This window comes from Convolutriloba macropyga, chromosome 14 (assembly GCF_964194025.1).
Source record: "Convolutriloba macropyga chromosome 14, txConMacr16.3, whole genome shotgun sequence".
Taxonomy (NCBI): Eukaryota; Metazoa; Xenacoelomorpha; order Acoela; family Convolutidae; genus Convolutriloba; species Convolutriloba macropyga.
The window spans coordinates 42193277-42216700 of record NC_134481.1 but is presented as its reverse complement, the minus strand read 5'-3'; the positions used below and the strand labels follow the sequence as shown (position 1 = coordinate 42216700).

The window sequence follows — 23424 nt, the reverse complement described above, 5'->3', positions numbered from 1 at the left end:
AAAATATTTTTTAAGTCCGATTTATTTTGATGGCATTTCGTAGTTGAACATACTTCTGTTTCTTAGAGAGAGGCTACAGGGGTTACTATCAACACCAATAAGCATTAGAGGTGGTAACTAAGACTTATAGGAACGACGTTCAAATAGTGGGCATCTAAAATTGGGCTTTATGGGTTTATCCCGTTTCTATTTCTGACTTCAATTTTTTATACCGACTCTGTTCATTTTGAATTGCTTTGCTTAGCAACTGATGTTCAAATTCACTTTTAGCAGAATGAGAGAAGAGATAAACTAGCCTAGAGAAGTCAAAAAGATTTCACGCAAAATGTCGAAAAAGCGGCAAAATGGTAAAGCGAAAAAAAGTTTGACGAAGTAAAAAAAAATACGAGCGCAATAATAGCCGGCTGAGAAGATGAGAGCGGCTATTAATCAGCATTCAATTTGTAAAACACTGTCTCTCCCACAATTAGTTTTTCCGATTCGTACTTTCTGATCCAGTTCATTGCACTTTCGGTTCAGTTGTCGGTTCTTCGGTGCTTAATTGCCTCATAAAACTTAACAAAAGCGCTCATCTCTTCTGTGGGTTGCTTTGTTAAGAAATGCCATGACTTCGGCTGCTCTAAAGTGAATGAACGAACAGACGTACGTATATTTTAATCTTCATGATGTACATATAAAATTGTGAGAACATGTAGTGCTCGCATTTTAGGCCATTTTTACTAACGTGAGGTCAAAATTTTAGTTAAGTAATTTAATGATTTTATAATTTTACATAATGATATATTCTTAACTTTACATTGCCTCTTTTACCATTTGCATTTTATTCTTATGTGTAACAAAGGAAATTAACGATGTTCTTCTTTTTTTTCTTTGAACAAATTAGGTTATGAAATTTACTGGATTCAGATTTTGATAGTGTTATTAGCCACCCGGGTCGAGATTTTCACTCCACTAAAGATTATGCGAGAAATGCGCCGACAGCCGCTGAAAGATTTTTTTCAGCGGATAAATCTTAATTTATTAATTATCCCTTTAATGTGCTGAATTTCCAACATTTGTGACATAATTTCAGTATTTGTCGACACATTAGTGGATCACTTTGAAAGATTTCTCTGTAGTAAACATTCATGAAGAAACTTCTCATAACGCTTCAACAAAAAAACACACAAAAGTTCTTTGTTAGAGAGCATTTAAAACAAGGTTAGTTAATATAGCACAAAAATTAGCACCAGGAATGAGTCATTTCATTAAAAAAAATCAGGCTAATAATCAAAACTAAGTTTTTTTTACAAAATCTAGTGAGACAATTCAAGCGAACAGTCGAATCAAGAGATTAATATCACCAATGGAATTAATAATGAATAACAACAATATATCAATTTTGAATAACATTAGAACTAATTTTGAATGCCTACAAAATGATTTAACACTAAATTCAGTCTAGAAGATAAATTTAATCACATTAATAAAACCTAAAGAAATAAAAAAGCACTGATATAATCTGCAAAAAGACACTCCTAGATATCTATGAGCAAAATCAACATGACAACTTAATGAGATCTAATATTGAATATACATTAAAAATCATGCAATACCACATCAAAAGTACAATTTTTGATTTGACTAGTTTGCTAGCGTCATCAGCAACTGTGACCACTATCAGAATTTGAGAAAAATAATACTGCCAACAATCTGTGAGGATCGTTACTTTATCAGGATTTGAGTTAAATCAACTCACGACTCCATCGATATCCAGTTAGTGCAGTGAACTAGTAACTTCCAATCAAAGCTGTTCTCCTCGAAAAAGAGAAGTTCTTTCAAAACAGCATCAACATTCAATTTGTAAAACACTGTTTGTCCCACAATTAAGAGCTTCAACCGTCGACTCCTGCAGATATCTCTCACTTTCTGCAACAGTTCGTTGCACTTTCGCTTCAGTCGTCGGTTTTTCGGTATATTTGCCTTTAAAAATTTTATCAAATAAACTCATCTGTTCTGTAGGTAGCTTTGGAAAGAATCCCCATACATCTTTGAAGGAAATGCTGGGGTCGAGGCTGGAAAATAGGAGACTGTTTCAAACTTAGTTAGACACACTCGATTCAAGGAAAAAGCAGAAGAGATTTCTTGGGAGTTTTTGCTAGGTAAGAAACCACAAAAAAATTTTCTGATATTAAGCTGCACTATGGAACCAACGCTACATATACCTGAAGAGTCTGTAAAACGCGTTTTAAAAATCAAATAAACAAAATAGAATTGATTTTTAATTAAATGCAGTTCTCTAGTAACGCGTCCATGCGGCCTCAGTTTTTAACGTCTAGCAGACGGTTTGCGGTGGTGGTCAAGAAAGCCCATAGGCAAGCAAACCGAATTTTGAAAATGAGGTCAAGTCAGCCGAAAAATTTTGGGATACCCGTATTTTAAGTTAACCCTGGCGGGCAGGTGGGCGCGCTTCACCGCGATAACCGACCCGCGGTTTCCGGACTACATCCCACAGAGGATGAGAGGCATGGCCATGAACAGCGGTCCGCTGAGGCCCGTACCCCATAGATGACTAAAAATTGACGTATTTTTGTTTTTTTTTGAAGTATTGGAATACATTATGCACTATAACACTATTCGCAGTGTTGATTGTAACGGTTAACAATGTATTATTTGTGATAGATTACATAACTATTACATAACTTTCGGCTTGCTTTTATGTCGGCTTAGTTTTACTTCGGCTTACTTTGCGTTCACCACGGTTTGCATGGTTTTTACACACAATTCTGACAACATCTGCGTCACATTCACTCCTAATATCAGACATTTTTCGACTTAAATTTTTCGAGAATCAAGTCTGCTTTCGTAATAACTGCTGCGAAATTGCACATAAATCGACATATAGATTGAGATCTTATATAATGAACATTAGAGTATCTCTCACTCCTTTTCGTTGAGAGAATTGATGACTATAACGCACAGTAGCAACTTATTGAAAAACAAGGTCCTGAAAACGCATTTTGTTCGCGCAAACTTTTCAAAAATTCCAAATAACCTATAGCGTTTAACTTGCTTAGGGATCTAAAAAGCAATCTCCGTTCATCTAATCGAATTGCAGCCAAAAATATAAGTGATTGCTGGTCTGAATTCCAATTCTTCGACCGCTTTTACCTTCAAATGGACCTCATTGAAGCATTTCATGAAAATTCAAATTTGAGAAGTTAATAAGAAAAATGTACCGCAGCAAAGAAAAAGTCATTGGTCACTCTGATGCGTACAAAGAAAAAGTTTTAAGACAACCTTTAGAAAAGTTATTGGATTTTCTGGATATTTTTAGCGCTCGATCTTTGCGGTCCCTCAATCTTTGGAATTGTTACTATGTAAGAAAATCACTATTTTAAAGAAAATGCATTATTCGAATAAAATACGTTCTATTTTACGTAAATAACATTTCCCGTTGAAAAGTTTGTTTCGTTGAAAAGTTTGTTCAACATTATTTTAACTAAGCATAATCATAAAACCCGTCAATTACGCAGAGTCATGAAACCGGACAACTTTTGTTTCCTGTACGATTTGAGTAAGTTACCTTTCCCGATCTTTTAAAGAGCTGCAAAACATAAAAGTAGATTTGTCGGGCTTCTCTTATGTGCTGTTGTTGCCTTGACAATGCCAAAAAGTTATTGCTTTATCAGCAAAAAAACCTGATGTTGAATCAGATTATGATTTGAATTTCAATTGCCAATTGAGTTAAGCAATTAACAAAAATTTTGATTACGAAAAGGAGAAAGATACAGATCTGAATCACAAAATTCCATTTTAAAAAATTGATTATTAAAACGAAACAGTCTCCTTAACACGTCCAACTGAGACAACATTTCATCGTTATTCTCAATCAATTTCAGAATTTCGTCATCCCGTTCATCAGAAAAATACACATTCAGAATAGTTGGGCGCAAAGTTTTGTGAAAAAGTTTGGGCAAAAGTGAAATCTCGTGGCGTTGTGACAGTCCAACGTATTTCAATGAGGAGCAATTGACAAAGTGTGGAAGTAAATGACCTCTTGTGTATAATAAAATACAGGCAGGAGGAAGAGTAATATAACCATGCTCTGATGTTGTTCTGAGATCTATATCATCAATCTCAACAGAAATAAGACAAGGAAAGCAATGACACAAAAGATTGGAAAAATGGAGTAAATTATTACAGTTTACGTACCCCATGGACATTTCTCTAATTTGTGTAACACATAAATCTGTAAGCCATGCCCGGTTTCTAATCAATTTCTCATCCAGCTATGTGTAGTGTTGGTGGTGCTGTGGTGCACGTGCCTCCTGGTACATGAGCAACGTCAAAAATTAAAAGCAGACGTTTCGACATGCGAAAGAGTTTGCTTCTTATAGTGTTCGAATTCTGAAAACTGCAGGCATTACGGATCGCTAAGGGGCAAGTGTCTTAAAACCGAAACGAATGATAGTGCTCGAATTATAAATTACATACCTACATTATAGGGAGCTTCATAACTACAACGAAAAATTTTCAGTTGGTTGTCAACGTGACAGCTCTGTTTTGGATTTCTACTCCCGAAACACGCAAATGTTGCTACTACACCTATCAAAAAGCCGAAAAAATTCACAATTCCGGACCAGAAAAGATCAAAATTTTTCCAAATGCACTGCAAATTACTCAACTGGAGCTCGAGATTGGTTCACTCAATAACACATACCCGGCATATTGGGATTGAAAGAGAAAACAATTGGAAAAATTTTATAGGTCGAAAAACTTTACAGTGCGAGCTATGTTGATTGGATTTCAAGTTAGACATACTCCTGACACCTGTTTTTTAAGAAGTTCATACACGAATTAGCATTGAAACCAATGAACTGGTAACCAAAACTAATACGAACAAAACTCATACATGGTGTCTCAAACTGGGCTTTATGGGCTTATAATAATAATTATAATAATAAAACAGAATTTAGGCATAAATCCAAGGGTTATACATTAACCCCAGTTTGTGTCGTTCAGTTTATTAGATAACAAAATTCAGTTCTTTCACGTTCTTGCAGTTGTTACGCCCACACATAATTCGCCAAAAGCACGTGTTGTTTTCATCGTAACGCAGCCTGAAGTAGACAAAATATAGATCGAGAAGTTTGGCTTTGTGAAAGTTTTCATGAAATAGGATATCGTATTTGAAGAACTCGTTGAAGGTGTTCGCAAGGTGGCAGGCCCAATAACAATAATCGGATACACATTTCATGAGTTTTGGTTGTTGACAGATGAAGTAACGAGTCGTTTGGTATCGAGTCGTACCTGGCTTTTATTGATATATGAAGTTTCCAGTTTAAATCAACTTTCCCCGTTAAAATTTTTGCAAATAACAACACGACATGTAGCTCATGGTATAAGGATAAAGGAAGTAAATTGAGTTTGAAGAGTTGTTCATTGTAAGAAATTTTGGCACCAGTGATCCAATTTGCTGCTTTCTTCTGTACACTTTCAATTAGACTGAGTTCAACTTTACCTGGTTTCCACACACTTGAGCCGTAACTGATAATTGGAACAATATAACTGATATACGAGTTCTTCCTCTTTGCGTAATTTGACAAAGAAAGGTTTTTCTTGATAGAGTAAAGAGCGTTTAAAGCCTTTTGAGTACGAGATTAAGAATGAATGGCCCATGTAAGTGTGTCGGCTATAACTACTCCTAGGTCTTTCATTTCTGAAGTGTTTCCGAAACTGAAATTAGGCAAGCGGACTGTGCCGACTCCCTTCAACCACAAGCATTTAATTTTTGATAAATTTATTTCCATGAGATTACTTTGGCACCATTTCCAGATCCTCCGGATGTCAATATTTATTGCCACTGGGTTGGTTCCAACTATCTTGAAATCAGCGTAACTAAAAGCGTCTGACATGGAGCAGTTGGGAAGGTCATTGATACAAACCAAGAAAACCAAGAACTGATCCCTGTGGCACTCCGCTGATAACACTCAGTACAGACGAGATAGTTCCGTTGATTCGAACCGTTTGCTTCCTGTTTTTGAGGTAATTAATCAACAATTTCAGACATGCTCTTCCGATTCCCAATGAAAAGAGTTTTTCTATCAGTCGTTCTTGGTTCACCTTGTCGAATGCCTTTTTGAAATCAATATAAACAGCCATGAGGAAATCGCAGCTGGACGAATCAACGATAATGAAAAGGCGGCGTTAGAATTCAATTAGATTCGTTTGCGGAGACCTTTTTGAACGAAATCCATGCTGTGATTCTGATAAAAGCGGCAAGACATGGGGATATAACTTGTTGAAAATTAATTTCTCAAGCAGTTTTGAGACAGTCGACAGTAGGCTTATCAGTCTGTAGTTTGCAACTTCCTGCTTGTTGCCATCTTTGAACATGGGTACAATTTCACTCGTTTTCCATTCATTTGGAAAAAAAACACTTGTTTCCAATAAGGTTGAAGAGCATACAGAGAGATTTACACAGTGATTCTGACAAGTTCTTGAGGACTTCGTTTCCTATGCTGTCTGGCACTTTTGCCTTGTTTACATCAAGATTTGACATCGCTTCTTTTATTTCGACTTCACTGAAGTGAATACTGTCTATCACCGGTGTCGGATGTGCAACACGCTTTTCAGCGGTGTATGTTTGTTCACTGAACACCGATTGGAAATATTGATTGAACAATTCCGCCTTCTCTGCGTCAGTTCGAGCTATTTTGTCATCAAGGAACACCTCTTGTGGAATATGTTTGGCTTTGGTCAGCGTTTTGAGGTATTTTTGGAGCTCCGAGAACCTGCCTTTTTGGAAAAGCTGTGTTTCATGTTGATCTTTTTGAAGGGAAGTCATTAGATTCGTTTGTACTTTTTCTATTTTTCTTTCGTTTTCGTTCGTAGGGCGGGTTTCTTTTGTAAATTTGAGTTTTGATAAGATTGGAGGACTCAAGTGTTACCCATGGCGCTAGTTCTCGACGATGTTTCGTTTTCCGTGGAACAAGGTCCTTCAGAGCTTCATAGAGCCACTCGTACCACTTTGCGACCATTTGATTGGGATTGCTGAAACAGTATGGATTGAATGGGTGATCTTTTATGAACTCGTTAATTTCCTTCCAGTTAGATTTCTTGAAAGCAAATAGCGAAAAATCTAGTTTCCTCTTTGGTAAAGGTGTGTAATTATGGTTGAGTGGAGCTTGGAGGCTGATTTTGGCGGAGTATGGTTGATGGTCTGAGGTATGGATTGTCTGAGGTATGGAAGAATTCTCATTTGGTTATCTATCGCCACGTTTAGAGCTGTTTGCGGTTTATTGCACAGAATTATATCCAGAGATCGACAATTTTCACATTTGATTAACTGCTGGTAGTTGTGCTCGGTTGAATCATCTAGTACAAGTTGTTGATCAGGAGTGGCAGACGTCATTGAAGGCCAGTTTGTTTGGCCAAAAAAAATTATCCCGTTTCAAATTTTTATTTCGTTTTTCGATACTGACTCTGTTCATTAAAGACTGCTTCGCTTAGCAACTGCATCCAAAAGCAGTTGCTCATATTATTTTATTTTGATAAATATTTTATCAAAAATATCACTAGCATAAGTTACGAAGGTTATTTTGGAAACTGCAACGAGAAAATTATTCATAAATTAAAGAAGGCTAGCTGGAATGATTATCGAAGCGACCAGGGCAACCTGAGCACTAGTAACCTTGGTGGTCACAGATTCAAATCAAACACACGGGCCGCTTATGTATGGCAATGGCCCTCAATTATCTTCGCTAATACTTGCCTTGCTTCAATCTTCCTGCCCTTGTAAAACAAAATATCAGCCCTTCATTGTAAAGTTATCAGCCCTTCATTGTAAAGTTTTCAGGTTGGGTTTTTTCTTTGGTTCCTTTTGAAATCTTATCTCTTTATCCTAATACTCATAATTCCCATTAACTTAGAGAAGACGTCCAAAGGATCATAAATAAAGTTTTCAGTGAAAAAGTTATGGTTTAAATAGTTGCGAAACTTCTCGCATTTCTGCTGAATTTTTTGGTTTTTGCCTGTATTTGTCGTTGTTTTCATAATCATACGACTTATTGTGATGTCTTATTGATATAATATTGATAACAAGCATCCGTGTCTTCCCATACCGTAGCTTATTTGGATTTCGTTGAAAGCTCTAGAATTTAATGGCTGTTAAGACTTTGGAGTTTTGTTGGACATTAACCAATCTTAAACTAATTTTCGTGAACTTTAGCTGAGTCTCAATATTGCCAGGCCCTCCTTCTTTTCTACTGTAACCAAAACGAATCTGGTTCGCAGTTTTTATCTTCTAACTAATGGTTTTATGAGTTCGATGTCACGAGTTTTCATAATTGTCTATTTTTGAATATTTTTTGTAATTTTGATAACTTTTCAATTTTTATCAGAGTATCGTAATATTTATAGTTCCCAGTGGCTTGGAGAAGACTTGAAATGGATCAGATATAAAGTTTTCAGAAAAATTTTTTATTTAAGTGGCTCCGACAATTTCTTGCACTTTACTGAATTTTTGGTTTTTGCTTGCTTTTGTTGTTTTCATCATAAGACTTATTGCGATGTCTTTTTGATGATTTTAGAATGACGAATAACTTTATATTTCTATCGAGGAACATCTTTGCGTATTTATTGACTTCCGCTGAGAGCTATTGAATTTAGTGGCTGCTAAGGCTTTTTAAAAATTCGAAATTTCCTTGAACACCAACATTTATTAAACCTATTTCCATGAACTGTAAGTCAATCTCAGTAATGACGACTCCTTCCTTTTTCTTGCATACAAAATTAAATTGTAAATTGTTAGCGGTTTAACTACTAACTGTTGGTTTTATGACTTCGATGCGATAAGTTTTCATAATTTAAAACTTCGGCATTTGTAATTTTGATTCCTTTTGAAATGTTATCTCATTAACCTAACATTGATAGTTCCCATTGGCTTGAAGAACACGTCCAACGATTCATAGGTAAAGTTTTCAGAGAACCGCTTATGGTTTCAATTGCTTCGACACTTGATTCTGGTACTTTTCTACTGAATCTTTGGTTTTTGCTTGTATTTGTTGTTGTTTTCATAATCGTAAGACTTATTGTGATGTCCCTTTGAAAAAACACAATTTTATTCTCATTGAGGTATAAAGCAGCGTAATTTTTGACTTCCGTTGAAAGCTAGTGAATTTAATGGCTATGATATAACCGGTTTTCTCAAATATTTTGTGATTTTATTAAATTTGTCCATCCTTTTGAAGTTAAGGAAAAGAACAACGCCATTGTTGTTAAAAAAATATGAGATTAGAAAAAATTTCCAAAAACCTCTCTTTTTTTCGGTTTGACAGTTTTCTCGCTCATTTTTTTTCTGAATTTGATGTTCTTGCCTTTTTTTAATTCTTCGTGTATTCATAAAATGCTGACTGGTCTAATAGGCTTCTAATTAAGGCTGGAATAAGTGATGTTACTCCAAGCAGTCAATTCATAGACAAAACTACTACAGTTTAATATTGTTCGTTTTCAAAGATATTTTTCTTTTCAGTTTGTATTCTTTTCGTCAATTTGTAGCTTATTCTCATCATTGAGAGGTTCCTTGTAATTAAAAAACCATTTTTCCATTGATATCATGTAACTGATGTTCTGTTTGTTGAACAATATGTATTTCCATGATAGTTTTGTGAGTGGTCAATATTTGAGTTTCTTTTCTCTTCTTTTAGCACATTCGCTAAAAAAAATGTTTTTGCTTATTTTGACGTTTTTTTTCCTCGTAGTCTTTCTAATGGCAGATCTTGTGAGCGTGTGTATTGGGGCGTGGTAATATGTTATGCAATTAGTAGTTCGGTTTGTGTTCCGATTTTTTGAACTCAAACATCTATTTTTAATTATCTCATCAGGTTGACAATTAAGTCAAAAATGTAGATGAGCTCGGGTCGAAACTTCATGTGCGAACGCACATTAACGAGCATCCTTATTAACTTTTGAACGATTTGTCAGGAAGTTTTGAAAAATCGGGAGAAACATAGTAAATTATATTTCACAACCACCCCTTTTACAATAGACTATGACAGGGAAGCAGTTTTGAGAAAATTCAATCAAAGCATTTGCTAGTGTACCAATTATCTGGAATTTAAAACTGGATAAGAAAAAATTTAGGGGAAAGGAAAAAATTAAAACAAATTTAGTCGTCTTTGAGTAACAATTACTGTCTAATGGAAATTACTGTCTAATGGCTCGCATAATATTTGACAATCTCAGCAATATGGCGATTAAGCTGATAAGAAGTAATTAAAAGGATTACATCATTATCTTAAATCACTTCGACAATTAAATTCCGACACCCCGAAATCAGCAAATTCGAATCTGATATTATTCACTTAAAAGAACTCGCGTATGAAACTCATGTCGGGCAATTTGCTTTCAAACGATTGGCGAGCGGTTGACTTCGACAGTACCAACCGACGGTTAAAGGATGATAGCTTAAAGCTTAAAGGAAGAGGCGCGGGGCGATCGTGGGGTGGATGGGGGTCGAGATTGCTAAGATACGGGTGAAACGATTCGCACGGAGAAGTCGAAAAGTGTCAGACAATAGAATTGTTCAAGCAAAAAAAAATCGCATCAGAAAACACCACAGGGCTAATATAAATGCTACGAACTTCGTTTGAGAGCAATTAACAGCACGAGCAGAGGAAAAAAGTCTTTCCTCCCCGTCAAAAGACGTTGACCCAACCATACAAAAAAGCTCATTTTGAAAAATCTACCTAATGTAATGCTCAAGAAGCTATTTGTTATCCACACGGCGTAGAAACAACTACAGTTATGCGTATTCGTCTGAAAAGGCATCGAGATACTAATGATAACAATTTAGTTACACAAAAATGTTGCACGAAATGTTGGCACACGAGACAGCTAATGTGGCAACAATATTACGAGCCATTTATCAACTTTGGGAAATAATTGAGAAAACGATATCACTTTAAAATTGCCAATTGCCAAAGTTGACTTTGGAGCCTGAAAAACTGCACCTCAACTTAATGCCCTCAAGTTTATTGATTCGTCCCATTCTTTAACGCCTAGCAGGACTTTATTTATTTGCAAAAACTCATTTGAACGCAATTAATAAACTTAGTTAATTTGTGAAACAAATCAGAAACCGGGCTGACGCTGACCTTGCGGTTGTTCATCACGAACGTCTAATCCTGTGACTACAAGTTTGCGTAGGGTTGTCCGGAGTATCAATAACTGCCCTATCGGAAATATAATCTCGGCATTTAGAGTTGATAAGTTGGAATAATTTATCAAAATATCACTAACAAAAGGAACGAAAGTAAGACTAGTTATTGGTTGCGCATTACGCATCAGCAATTCCAGATCATCAACTATGGGCGCAAAGCTGAAAGCCCTTTCATCAAAATCGATTGTAAATTTAAATGTCGCTTCCGTGTCTTTGATTTTTAGCAATTTCAGAAAACTCTCGGCTTCTTCAACTCCCCACTGATACGCTATTAGCGCCACTTTCTTCACGCTCCCCACAAAAAGATTTTCGTATTTGCTCATTAGCGATTGAAGGTCGCGAAAACGTTGCAGGTAAATAAAGGAAGAGTTTACGAAACAAAATTTCCAGTTGGTTTCGTTTTGCATAAATTCGAGAAAGTGAGCGTGGTTAGATTGTTTAACCTCAACATCTTCACACCCCAGAGTGAAATCACATGGAATTTTCAACATGGCAGTGTTCGTTATCTCACACAGCACGCGACAAGTCAACCGCAGACTTAAAATATCGCACAAACAATTTTTCGGGGTCTGGTCAATTTCATATAGACGGTAGATAAACATTCTGTTATTAACAAGCAGACGTACCATTCGTTCTATAAAATGTCGCGGCAACGAGAGCAAATTTAAAGTAGATGCCTCGCACTGCGACATATTCAAGCTTTTCTGAAATAAAAACACTTGAGGCTAGAAAAATGTTGTTTCTTTTATCGCCACGATGCGCAAAGAAAAAGTACAAATTTGGCTAAAGAAAAAAGCCCGCTTCGCATATATATTTGCCAATTTTGTTAAAGTGTTGGAACAATAAAAATTATTAAAGTTTGTTTATTTTCGTCAGATGATTGAAGGCCGCACGGCACAATAGCTTCAGTGAAATAGAATACTTACAATTGTAGAAAGACTTGTATAAACCAATTAGATTTATGTTTTAAAACTCTGCAAAATACGATAGACACCAGTTGATGAAGAACGGGAAATGTCCAAAGGAGTGATATGCTGCCCAATTACTTTGACTGACTATTTGCTTGATTACCCAAGATTCAATTGTCCAACTAAGATACAAATTACCAACTAATTCAATGAATCTTTATTTAAAAAAAAAACAAAAAAAATGTAGAATTGTATACCCAACTGCTTCGGTTGTAAAGGATAGCGATTTGATTGAACTGATTCACTGGAAAAATTTGGTCTGCATGGATCTTGTTTCTCATATATTTTATAGACGTTTCGGGAGCCTGTTTGTTTGAAAATGCTCAAGGTTGCTTAAAATTAACTATTTCTCAATGCCAATCTAATGAAAAAAAAAACAGATTGACGTTATTCAGCCAGGAACACAAAAAAATTACAAACCAACTTAAAAGGGACAATTTCTGTCATGAAACGTATATATGCAAAATAATGTGTGCGTGACGAAAATGTGATGGTGCTCGCCCCAATAAGAAAAACTAACACTAAAAAGAAAAGGTCATCTAGATATTGAATATCAAGGCCTATTTTGTAAGTTCGGGAAGAAAAAAATTAAAACACGAGCGTTGGCGGACTGGTAAAATAGATTGTGAACGATTATACGTGAAACACTATACAATCTAAGTTTGCAGGAAGAAAAACTGTATTTTCATAATCTTTTCACAAAACAGGTAACTAGTTAAATTTTTAGTCGACCTTACAACTTCTTTCATGGTCTTTCAGTTCTCACCCTGAAACGGACTTGAAAGTTTTTCCGTTGATTGCGACGACCAATCATAAAACTCTGATCAACATTGCAGATCAACCAAAGCTCTTCGTAATTGAAAAGGGGGTTAACTGCTCAAGCTTCAATTTCAACTTGAATTTGTAAATAAAACTAAGTTGTTAAAAAGGACCAAGATTTCTGCCGATCTGTTAGTAAACTATGCGGCATTCTCAATTACATTACTTAAAGACTAAACATAAACCGACTGCATTCGGAAAAACTGTTCTCGAATGACAGGCGGCGCAATTCATTTCAGAGCCTGAAGCCTAGATGAATGTTTCTTAATTCCAAAAAATCAGCAGACGGTAGGATTCGAACACTGACCTCCTGAATACGATTTCTTCACCTCAACGGAGGTAGTAACCACTCGGCTACCAGGGCCTCGCCATTTACTCTCAAACAATCGGTTTTGTTTGAACACAAAACTTTATTTCGGAGTGAGAGTAATTGAAAACACTCAGCAATCAAGAGTTGAATGAAAAAGTCACTTGAGAAGTCTAAGCTTATGCCAAAAAAGTGCAAAATGGCCTAGCGAAAAAATTTTCATAAAAAAAACGATACACACGTTTAGAATAATTGCTTCTCATTCCAGCAATTAAAAAATTAAAAATTTACAGCATAGAAGTGATTTCATGTTTTTTGAAATTTAATAAACATAGCTGGCAGATTGTCCGAAAATAGCGGCAATAGCCTCGTGTATCTGCAGTCTCAAAAAAACAGTTAAAAAGACAGACCGAAAAATCTCGTCTTTTCATTGAAGGCTGATATGTTATATTTTCATTTAAAATCTGTACAAGCTTTTGCTGCCTCTCTTAGCTGCTCTATAATAACCTTCATTTAGAGATACATACAGCCATTTGACCTTATCTCTTTGAAAAAAAAGAAAATACATGTCAATTTCAAAGTGACGAAGTCATTTTTGTGAGTGAGGTAAGTTAAGTGTGACCAAAATTTAATCACGCAAATGAACAAAAAAACTCGCTCCACTAGGAGCGAAAAATGACATCACACACGCACTTCAGTTGAAATTGCATGAACGAAAGAACAATACCCAGAGAAATAAAAAAAACCAAAAGAAGCATAATAATAGCTTCAGTTATCGCTGTGCGGCTATTAATAATTTAAATTTAAAAAATAACCAACACAACACGCTCTTATTTTTTTTAACAGATCAAACGCTCCAAAACTGCACAAGTGATAATATTGAATTTGTCTCAACTGCCTCGCTAGATCTATCTTAAGACTTTGACTCGATCAAACATGGTATACTGTACCAGAAATAGCACTCATTGGGTTTTGAAAGGAGCACTCTTCAATTGATACCGGAATTCACTGAACAACGACTGCAAAACGTTTCGGTGAATTACACAATCTGACTGGATTGTTCTCTACAAGGATGTCCTCCAGGCATGTGCTCGGACCTTCTCACATTATTCAAGGTAGCTTTTTTCAATACGCAGATGACACCTTAGTTTATGCTTCTAATATCGCTCTTGCAACAGTATAGCGATCAAAGACAAACAGAATAGCAATCAAAGGCCTTGAAGATTCAGTGGGAAGATTAGCTTACTACATTGATAGACACAGCACCAATTTTGCAGTTTCATAAGAACTTTGATTGCAGCACAAACGAATTTCCTCAATTTCGACGTCAATTACAAATCAAATTACCTTAAGAACTGCTTTTGACCAGATCTATAGAATCCTGGAATGACATCATATCTAATCAAATTTCAAACTGTGAAAAGTAAGGACCTATATCTTAAAGAAATTTGTGCCTTAAAGAAATGGTACGGGAGTCTATCATTGAGATATTTTTAATTCAATAAATATTGATAAAATTGATACATTTTTTCCAAAACTAAACGATAATTAAATTGTACATTTAACCTACACTCATATCGGCATCCTGAATAATTCTGTCTGGGGAATTCAAGTGTTCCTTTTTGAAATACTTCCATGGATACGTCTAAAAAATAGACGTACATAAAAAAAATCAACGAAATTGAACGAGAGAGAAATTTACCACATTCGCCGGCATGGTAGTTTCTTGCGCACAATCAACGTACATTCAACACGGCCAATTTTTAGAAACAATGTGTATTTTGGGTATGCCTCCGCGGTCAGTATACGAGAATATCTTATTACGAACCTATCATATTCATGAGTGAAATCCGCTAATATCCATGAAATCATTACTTTTGGCTTAATTTCAGGCTTTGGAGTCATTTCTGCACAAATTTGTAATATCGCATCGTTCCTCATATCATAGAAATGTAGTGAGTGAATTTTTGAACCAATAACCAATGAGAAAACAGAATGTCATTTCCTCAATTCTGATCTGACAGCTATTAAATTCTATCTTTTGGTACGTTTATCAATTTTACCAGCATCTGTTTCATTTAAAAAACTTTTATTTTTATTCCATTGGGATCATATTTCTTATCAAAAAATGTTGAAAATGAACCCATTCTATTGAACATTATGTGCAGAAGTAAAAATTTTCGCAATAATTTGCAGTATCAACCTCCAAAACAAAATTTAGAAAATTATACTGTTCAATCTACTTTTATTTCTCTCTGCAAAGGATACCCATTTCCCATTATTGCTCCCCCCACTTAGTGGTCACATAACCTATAGCCAACCATTACCCCCAATCATGGTAAACATACCATAATGAGGGGTATAATTTCGGGTGATAATATTGAATTTGTCTCAACTGCCTCGCTAGATCTATCTAAAGATTTTGATTCGATCAAACATGGTATACTGTACCAGAAACAGCACTCATTGGGTTTTGAAAGGAGCACTCTTCAATTGATACCGGAATTCACTGAACAACGACTGCAGAACGTTTCGGTGAATTACACAATCTGACTGGATTGTTCTCTACAAGGATGTCCTCCAGGCATGTGCTCGGACCTTCTCACATTATTCAAGGTAGCTTTTTTCAATACGCAGATGACACCTTAGTTTATGCTTCTAATATCGCTCTTGCAACAGTATAGCGATCAAAGACAAACAGAATAGCAATCAAAGCCCTTGAAGATTCAGTGGGAAGATTAGCTTACTACATTGATAGACACAGCACCAATTTTGCAGTTTCATAAGAACTTTGATTGCAGCACAAACGAATTTCCTCAATTTCGACGTCAATTACAAATCAAATTACCTTAAGAACTGCTTTTGACCAGATCTATAGAATCCTGGAATGACATCATATCTAATCAAATTTCAAACTGTGAAAAGTAAGGACCTATATCATAAAGAAATTTGTGCCTTAAAGAAATGGTACGGGAGTCTATCATTGAGATATTTTTAATTCAATAAATATTGATAAAAATGATACATTTTTTCCAAAACTAAACGATAATTAAATTGTACATTTAACCTACACTCATATCGGCATCCTGAATAATTCTGTCTGGGGAATTCAAGTGTTCCTTTTTGAAATACTTCCATGGTGACGTCTAAAAAATAGACGTACATAAAAAAAAATCAACGAAATTGAACGAGAGAGAAATTTACCACATTCGCCGGCATGGTAGTTTCTTGCGCACAATCAACGTACATTCAACACGGCCAATTTTTAGAAACAATGTGTATTTTGGGTATGCCTCCGCGGTCAGTATACGAGAATATCTTATTACGAACCTATCATATTCATAAGTGAGATCCGCTAATATCCATAAAATCATTACTTTTGGCTTAATTTCAGGCTTTGGAGTCATTTCTGTACAAATTTGTAATATCGCATCGTTCCTCATATCATAAGAAATATAGTGAGTGAATTTTTGAACCAATAACCAATGAGAAAACAGAATGTCATTTCCTCAATTCTGATCTGACAGCTATTAAATTCTATCTTTTGGTACGTTTATCAATTTTACCAGCATCTGTTTCATTTAAAAAACTTTTATTTTTATTCCATTGGGATCATATTTCTTATCAAAAAATGTTGAAAGTGAACCCATTCTATTGAACATTATGTGCAGAAGTAAAAATTTTCGCAATAATTTGCAGTATCAACCTCCAAAACAAAATTTAGAAAATTATGCTGTTCAATCTACTTTTATTTCTCTCTGCAAAGGATACCCATTTCCCATTATTGCTCCCCCCACTTAGTGGTCACATAACCTATAGCCAACCATTACCCCCAATCATGGTAAACATACCATAATGAGGGGTATAATTTCGGGTGATAATATTGAATTTGTCTCAACTGCCTCGCTAGATCTATCTAAAGATTTTGATTCGATCAAACATGGTATACTGTACCAGAAACAGCACTCATTGGGTTTTGAAAGGAGCACTCTTCAATTGATACCGGAATTCACTGAACAACGACTGCAAAACGTTTCGGTTAATTACACAATCTGACTGGATTGTTCTCTACAAGGATGTCCCCCAGGCATGTGCTCGGACCTTCTCACATTATTCCAGGTAGCTTTTTCAATACGCAGATGACACCTTAGTTTACGCGTCTAATATCCCTCTTGAAACAGTATAGCGATCAAAGAAAAACAGAATAGCAATCAGAGGCCTTGAAGATTCAGTGGGAAGATTGGCCTACTACATTGATAAACAGAGCAGCAATTTTGCAGTTTTCATAAAAAACTTTGATTGCAGCACAAACGAATTTCCTCAATTTCAACGTCAACTACAAATCAAATTTCCTTAAGATCTGCTTTTCACCAGATCTACAGAATCCTGGAATGACTTCATCATATCTAATCATATTTCAAACTGTGAAAAATTAAGGACCTATATCTTAAAGAAATTTGTGCCTCAAAGAAATGGTACGGGGGTCTATCATGGAGATAATTTTAATTCAATTGATATTGATATAATTGATGCATTTTTTCCACAACTAAACGATAATTAAATTGTCCATTTAACCTACACTTACATCGGCATTCAAGTGTTCCTTTTTTAAATAAATCCATGGTGACGTCTAAAAACTAGACGTACATAAAAAAGAAATCAACGAAATTGATCGAGAGAGAAAATTACCACATTCACCGGCATGGTAGTTTCCTTCGCACAATCAATGTACATTCAATACGGCCAATTTTTAGAAACACTGTGTACTTTGGGTATGCCTCCGCGGTCAGTATACGAGAATATCAAATTACGAACCTATCATATTCAGAAGTGAGAACCGCTAATCCATAAAATTATTACTTTCGGCTTAATTTCTGGCTTTGGAGTCATTTCTGCACAAATTTGTAATACTGCATCGTTCCTCATATCATAAGAAACGTAGCGAGTGAATTTTTGAACCAATAACCAATGAGAAAACAGAATGTCATTTCCTCAACTCTTATCTGACAGCTTTTAAATTCTATCTTTTGGTACGTTTATCAAATTAACCAGCATCTGTCTCATTTAAAATTTTTTTATTATTATTCCATTAGGATCATATTTCTTATCAAAAATGTTGAAAGTGAACCTATTCTATTGAACAATATGTGCAGAAGTAAAAATTTTTGCAATAATTTGCATTATCAACCTCCAGAAAACAAAATTAAGAAAATTATGCTGTTCAATCTACTTTTATTTCTCTCTGCAAAGGATATCCTGATCTTTCCCAGAATAGCCCCCACCTTAGTGGTCAGATAACCTATAGCCAACCACTCCCCCCCCCCAAAAAAAAAACACATCATAATGAGGGGTGTAATTTCGGGTGGGGGGTTGCAATAATGGGAACGACCCGCATAGCCATCGGATTGAAACTGTTTATAGGAGACTAGATCACTCGACTTTGAACCTCAGAACGCTTAGCTGTGCAAACACATAAAAGACAGAGTTATCACAATTATTTATTTCTATCGTTGTCGTGAATTCTATCTTTTGGTACGTTTATCAATTTTACCAGCATCTGTTTCATTTTAAAAAAATGATAATTCGATTATTATTATTGCATTAGGATCATATTTCTTATCAAAAAATGTTAAATGTGAGTCCATTCTATTGAACAATATGTGCAGAAGTAAAAATTTTCGCAATAATTTGCAGTATCAACCTCCAGAAAACAAAACTTAGAAAATTATGCTGTTCAATCTACTTTTATTTCTCTCTGCAAAGGATACCCATTTCCCATTATTGCCCCTCCCCCACTTAGTGGTCACATAGCCTATAGCCAACCACTCCCCCCCCCCCAATCATGGTAAACATACCATAATGATGGGTATAATTTCGGGTGATAATATTGAATTTGTCTCAACTGCCTCGCTAGATCTATCTAAATACTTTGACTTGATCAAACATGGTATACTGTACCAGAAACAGCACTCATTGCGTTTTGAAAGGAGCACTCTTCAATTGATACCGGAATTCACTGAACAACGACTGCAAAACGTTTCGGTGAATTACACAATCGGACTGGATTGTTCTCTACAAGGATGTCCCCCAGGCATGTGCTCGGACCTTCTCACATATTCAAGGTAGCTTTTTTCAATACGCAGATGACACCTTAGTTTACGCTTCTAATATCGCTCTTGAAACAGTATAGCGATAAAAGACAAACATAATAGCAATCACAGGAATTGATGATCCGGTTGGAAGATTAGCCTACTACATAGATAGACACAGCACCAATTTTGCAGTTTCATAAAAACTTTGATTGCAGCACAAACGAACTTCCTCAATTTCGACGTCAATTACAAATCAAACTACCTTAAGAACTGCTTTTCACCAGATCTATAGAATCCTGGAAATTTCAAACTGTGAAAAGTAAGGACCTATATCTTAAAGAAATTTGTGCCTTAAAGAAATGGTACGGGAGTCTATCATGGAGATATTTTTAATTCAATTAATATTGATATAATTGATGCATTTTTTCCACAACTAAACGATAATTAAATTGTCCATTTACCCTACACTTACATCGGCATTCAAATGTTCCTTTTTTAAATAAATCCATGGTGACGTCTAAAAAATAGCTGTACATAAAAAAGAAATCAACGAAATTGATCGAGAGAGGAAATTACCACATTCACAGGCATGGTAGTTTCCTTCGCACAATCAACGCACATTCAATACGGCCAATTTTTAGAAACACTGTGTACTTTGGGTATGCCTCCGCGGTCAGTATACGAGAATATCAAATTACGAACCTATCATATTCAGAAGTGAGAACCGCTAATCCATAAAATTATTACTTTCGGCTTAATTTCTGGCTTTGGAGTCATTTCTGCACAAATTTGTAATACCGCATCGTTCCTCATATCATAAGAAACGTAGCGAGTGGTACGTTTATCATAAACGTACCAATCTTTTGGTACGTTTATCAAATTAACCAGCATCTGTCTCATTTAAAATTTTTTTATTATTATTCCATTAGGATCATATTTCTTATCAAAATTGTTGAAAGTGAACCTATTCTATTGAACAATATGTGCCGAAGTAAAAATTTTCGCAATAATTTGCATTATCAACCTCCAGAAAACAAAATTAAGAAAATTATGCTGTTCAATCTACTTTTATTGCTCTCTGCAAAGGATACCCATTTCCCATTATTGCCCCCCCCACTTAGTGGTCACACAACCTATAGCCAACCACTCCCCCCCCCCACCCCAATCATGGAAAACATACCATAATGAGGGGTATAATTTCGGGTGATAATATTGAATTTGTCTCAACTGCCTCGCTAGATCTATCTAAATACTTTGACTTGATCAGACATGGTATACTGTACCAGAAACAGCACTCATTGGGTTTTGAAAGGAGCACTCTTCAATTTATACCGGAATTCACTGAACAACGACTGCAAAACGTTTCGGTGAATTACACAATCTGACTGGATTGTTCTCTACAAGGATATCCCCCAAGGATGTGCTCGGACCATCTCACATTATTCAAGGTAGCTTTTTCAATACGCAGATGACACCTTAGTTTACGCTTCTAATATCGCTCTTGAAACAGTATAGCGATCAAAGACAAACAGAATAGCAATCACAGGCCTTGAAGATTCAGTTGGAAGATTAGCCTACTACATTGATAGATACAGCAGCAATTTTGCAGTTTTCATAAAAACTTTGATTGCAGCACAAACGAATTTCCTCAATTTCGACGGTAACTACAAATCAAATTACCTTAAGAACTGCTATTCACCAGATCTATAGAATCCTGGAATAACTTCATCATATATAATCAAATTTTAAACTGTGAAAAAGTCAGGACCTATATCTTAAAGAAATTTGTGCCTTAAAGATATCGTACGGGAGTCTATCATGGAGATATTTTTTTATTCAATTAATATTGATATAATTGATACATTTTTTCCACAACTAAACGATAATTAAATTGTACATTTAACCTACACTCACAACGGCATCCTTACTAATTCTGTCTGGGGAATTCAAGTCTTCCTTTTTTAAATAGTTCCATGGTGACGTCTAAAAAATAGACGTACATAAAAAAATCAACGAAATTAATCGAGAAATTTACCATATTCGCCGGCATGGTAGTTTTTTGCGCACAATCAACGTACATTCAATACGGCCAATTTTTAGAAACAATGTGTATTTTGAGTATGCCTCCGCGGTCAGTATACGAGAATATCATATTACGAAGCTATCATTTTCAGAAGTGAGATCCGCTAATCCATAAAATCATTACTTTTGGCTTAATTTCAGGATTTGGAGTCGTTTCTGCACAAATTTGTAAAATCGCACCGTTCCTCATATCATAAGAAACGTAGTGAGTGAATTTTTGAATTAATAACCAATGAGAAAACAGAATGTCATTTCCTCAATTCTGATCTGACAGCTATTAAATTCTATCTTTTGGTACGTTTATCAATTTTACCAGCATCTGTTTCATTTAAAAAAAATGATAATTCGATTATTATTATTCCATTAGGATCATATTTCTTATCAAAAAATGTTAAATGTGAGCCCATTCTATTGAACAATATGTGCAGAAGTAAAAATTTTCGCAATAATTTGCAGTATCAACCTCCAGAAAACAAAACTTAGAAAATTATGCTGTTCAATCTACTTTTATTTCTCTCTGCAAAGGATACCCATTTCCCATTATTGCCCCCCCACATAGTGGTCACATAGCCTATAGCCAACCACTCCCCCCCCCCAATCATGGTAAACATACCATAATGATGGGTATAATTTCGGGTGATAATATTGAATTTGTCTCAACTGCCTCGCTAGATCTATCTAAATACTTTGACTTGATCAAACATGGTATACTGTACCAGAAACAGCACTCATTGCGTTTTGAAAGGAGCACTCTTCAATTGATACCGGAATTCACTGAACAACGACTGCAAAACGTTTCGGTGAATTACACAATCTGACTGGATTGTTCTCTACAAGGATGTCCCCCAGGCATGTGCTCGGACCTTCTCACATATTCAAGGTAGCTTTTTTCAATACGCAGATGACACCTTAGTTTACGCTTCTAATATCGCTCTTGAAACAGTATAGCGATAAAAGACAAACAGAATAGCAATCACAGGAATTGAAGATCCGGTTGGAAGATTAGCCTACTACATTGATAGACACAGCACCAATTTTGCAGTTTCATAAAAACTTTGATTGCAGCACAAACGAACTTCCTCAATTTCGACGTCAATTACAAATCAAACTACCTTAAGAACTGCTTTTCACCAGATCTATAGAATCCTGGAATGACTTCATCATATCTAATCAAATTTCAAACTGTGAAAAGTAAGGACCTATATCTTAAAGAAATTTGTGCCTTAAAGAAATGGTACGGGAGTCTATCATGGAGATATTTTTAATTCAATTAATATTGATATAATTGATACATTTTTTCCACAACTAAACGATAATTAAATTGTACATTTAACCTACACTCACATCGGCATCCTTACTAATTCTGTCTGGGGAATTCAAGTGTTCCTTTTTTGAATAGTTCCATGGCGTGACGTCTAAAAAATAGACGTACATAAAAAAGAAAAAATACCCGGCAGATTGCCGGAAAAAAGCCGCCGTTGATTCCAATAAGCATGATTGGGATTGAACTAATAGAATATATTGAAAAAAAATATTTTTGTACAAAAATATTTTTTCAGTCCGATTTTGAATTTAAGTCCGATTGGCATTTCGTAGTTGAACATACTTCTGTTTCTTAGAGAGAGGCTACAGGGGCTACTATCAACACCAATAAGCATTAGAGGTGGTAACTAAGACTTATAGGAACGACGTTCAAATAGCGGGCATCTAAAATTGGGCTTTATGGGTTTATCCCGTTTCTATTTCTGACTTCAATTTTTTATACCGACTCTGTTCATTTTGAATTGCTTTGCTGAGCAACTGATGTTCAAATTCACTTTAAGCAGAATGAGAGAAACTAGCCTAGAGAAGTCAAAAAGATTTCACGCAAAATGTCGATAAAGCGGCAAAATGGTAAAGCGAAAAAAAGTTTGAAGTAAACAAAAATACGAGCGCAATAATAGCCGGCTGAGA

The 23424-nt window shown here is 35.5% G+C and overlaps 1 protein-coding gene across 1 annotated transcript; it reads right to left on the bottom strand.

Moving 5' to 3' along the window:
* Window positions 1-1164: 1164 nt before the first annotated feature.
* Window positions 1165-11903, bottom strand: LOC142353586 (uncharacterized). Its single transcript, XM_075405871.1, has 3 exons — window positions 11139-11903; window positions 3835-4231; window positions 1165-2054 (listed from the first exon to the last, which is right to left on the bottom strand). The coding sequence occupies exons 1-3, from the start codon at window positions 11893-11895 to the stop codon at window positions 1829-1831; spliced, it is 1380 nt and encodes a 459-aa protein (XP_075261986.1). The 5' UTR covers window positions 11896-11903; the 3' UTR covers window positions 1165-1828.
* Between the last annotated feature and the right edge of the window lie 11521 nt (window positions 11904-23424).

Bases quoted from the DNA above. Each gene is read 5' to 3' on its own strand.
- LOC142353586 (XM_075405871.1), bottom strand. From the start codon at position 11,895: ATGTCGCAGTGCGAGGCATCTACTTTAAATTTGCTCTCGTTGCCGCGA. The intron at 4,232-11,138 runs GTCAGCGTCAGC...CATGGCTTACAG, and splicing joins TCGTGATGAACAACCGCAAG to ATTTATGTGTTACACAAATT. The intron at 2,055-3,834 runs GTTAAGGAGACT...CCTATTTTCCAG, and splicing joins ATGTTGTCTCAGTTGGACGT to CCTCGACCCCAGCATTTCCT.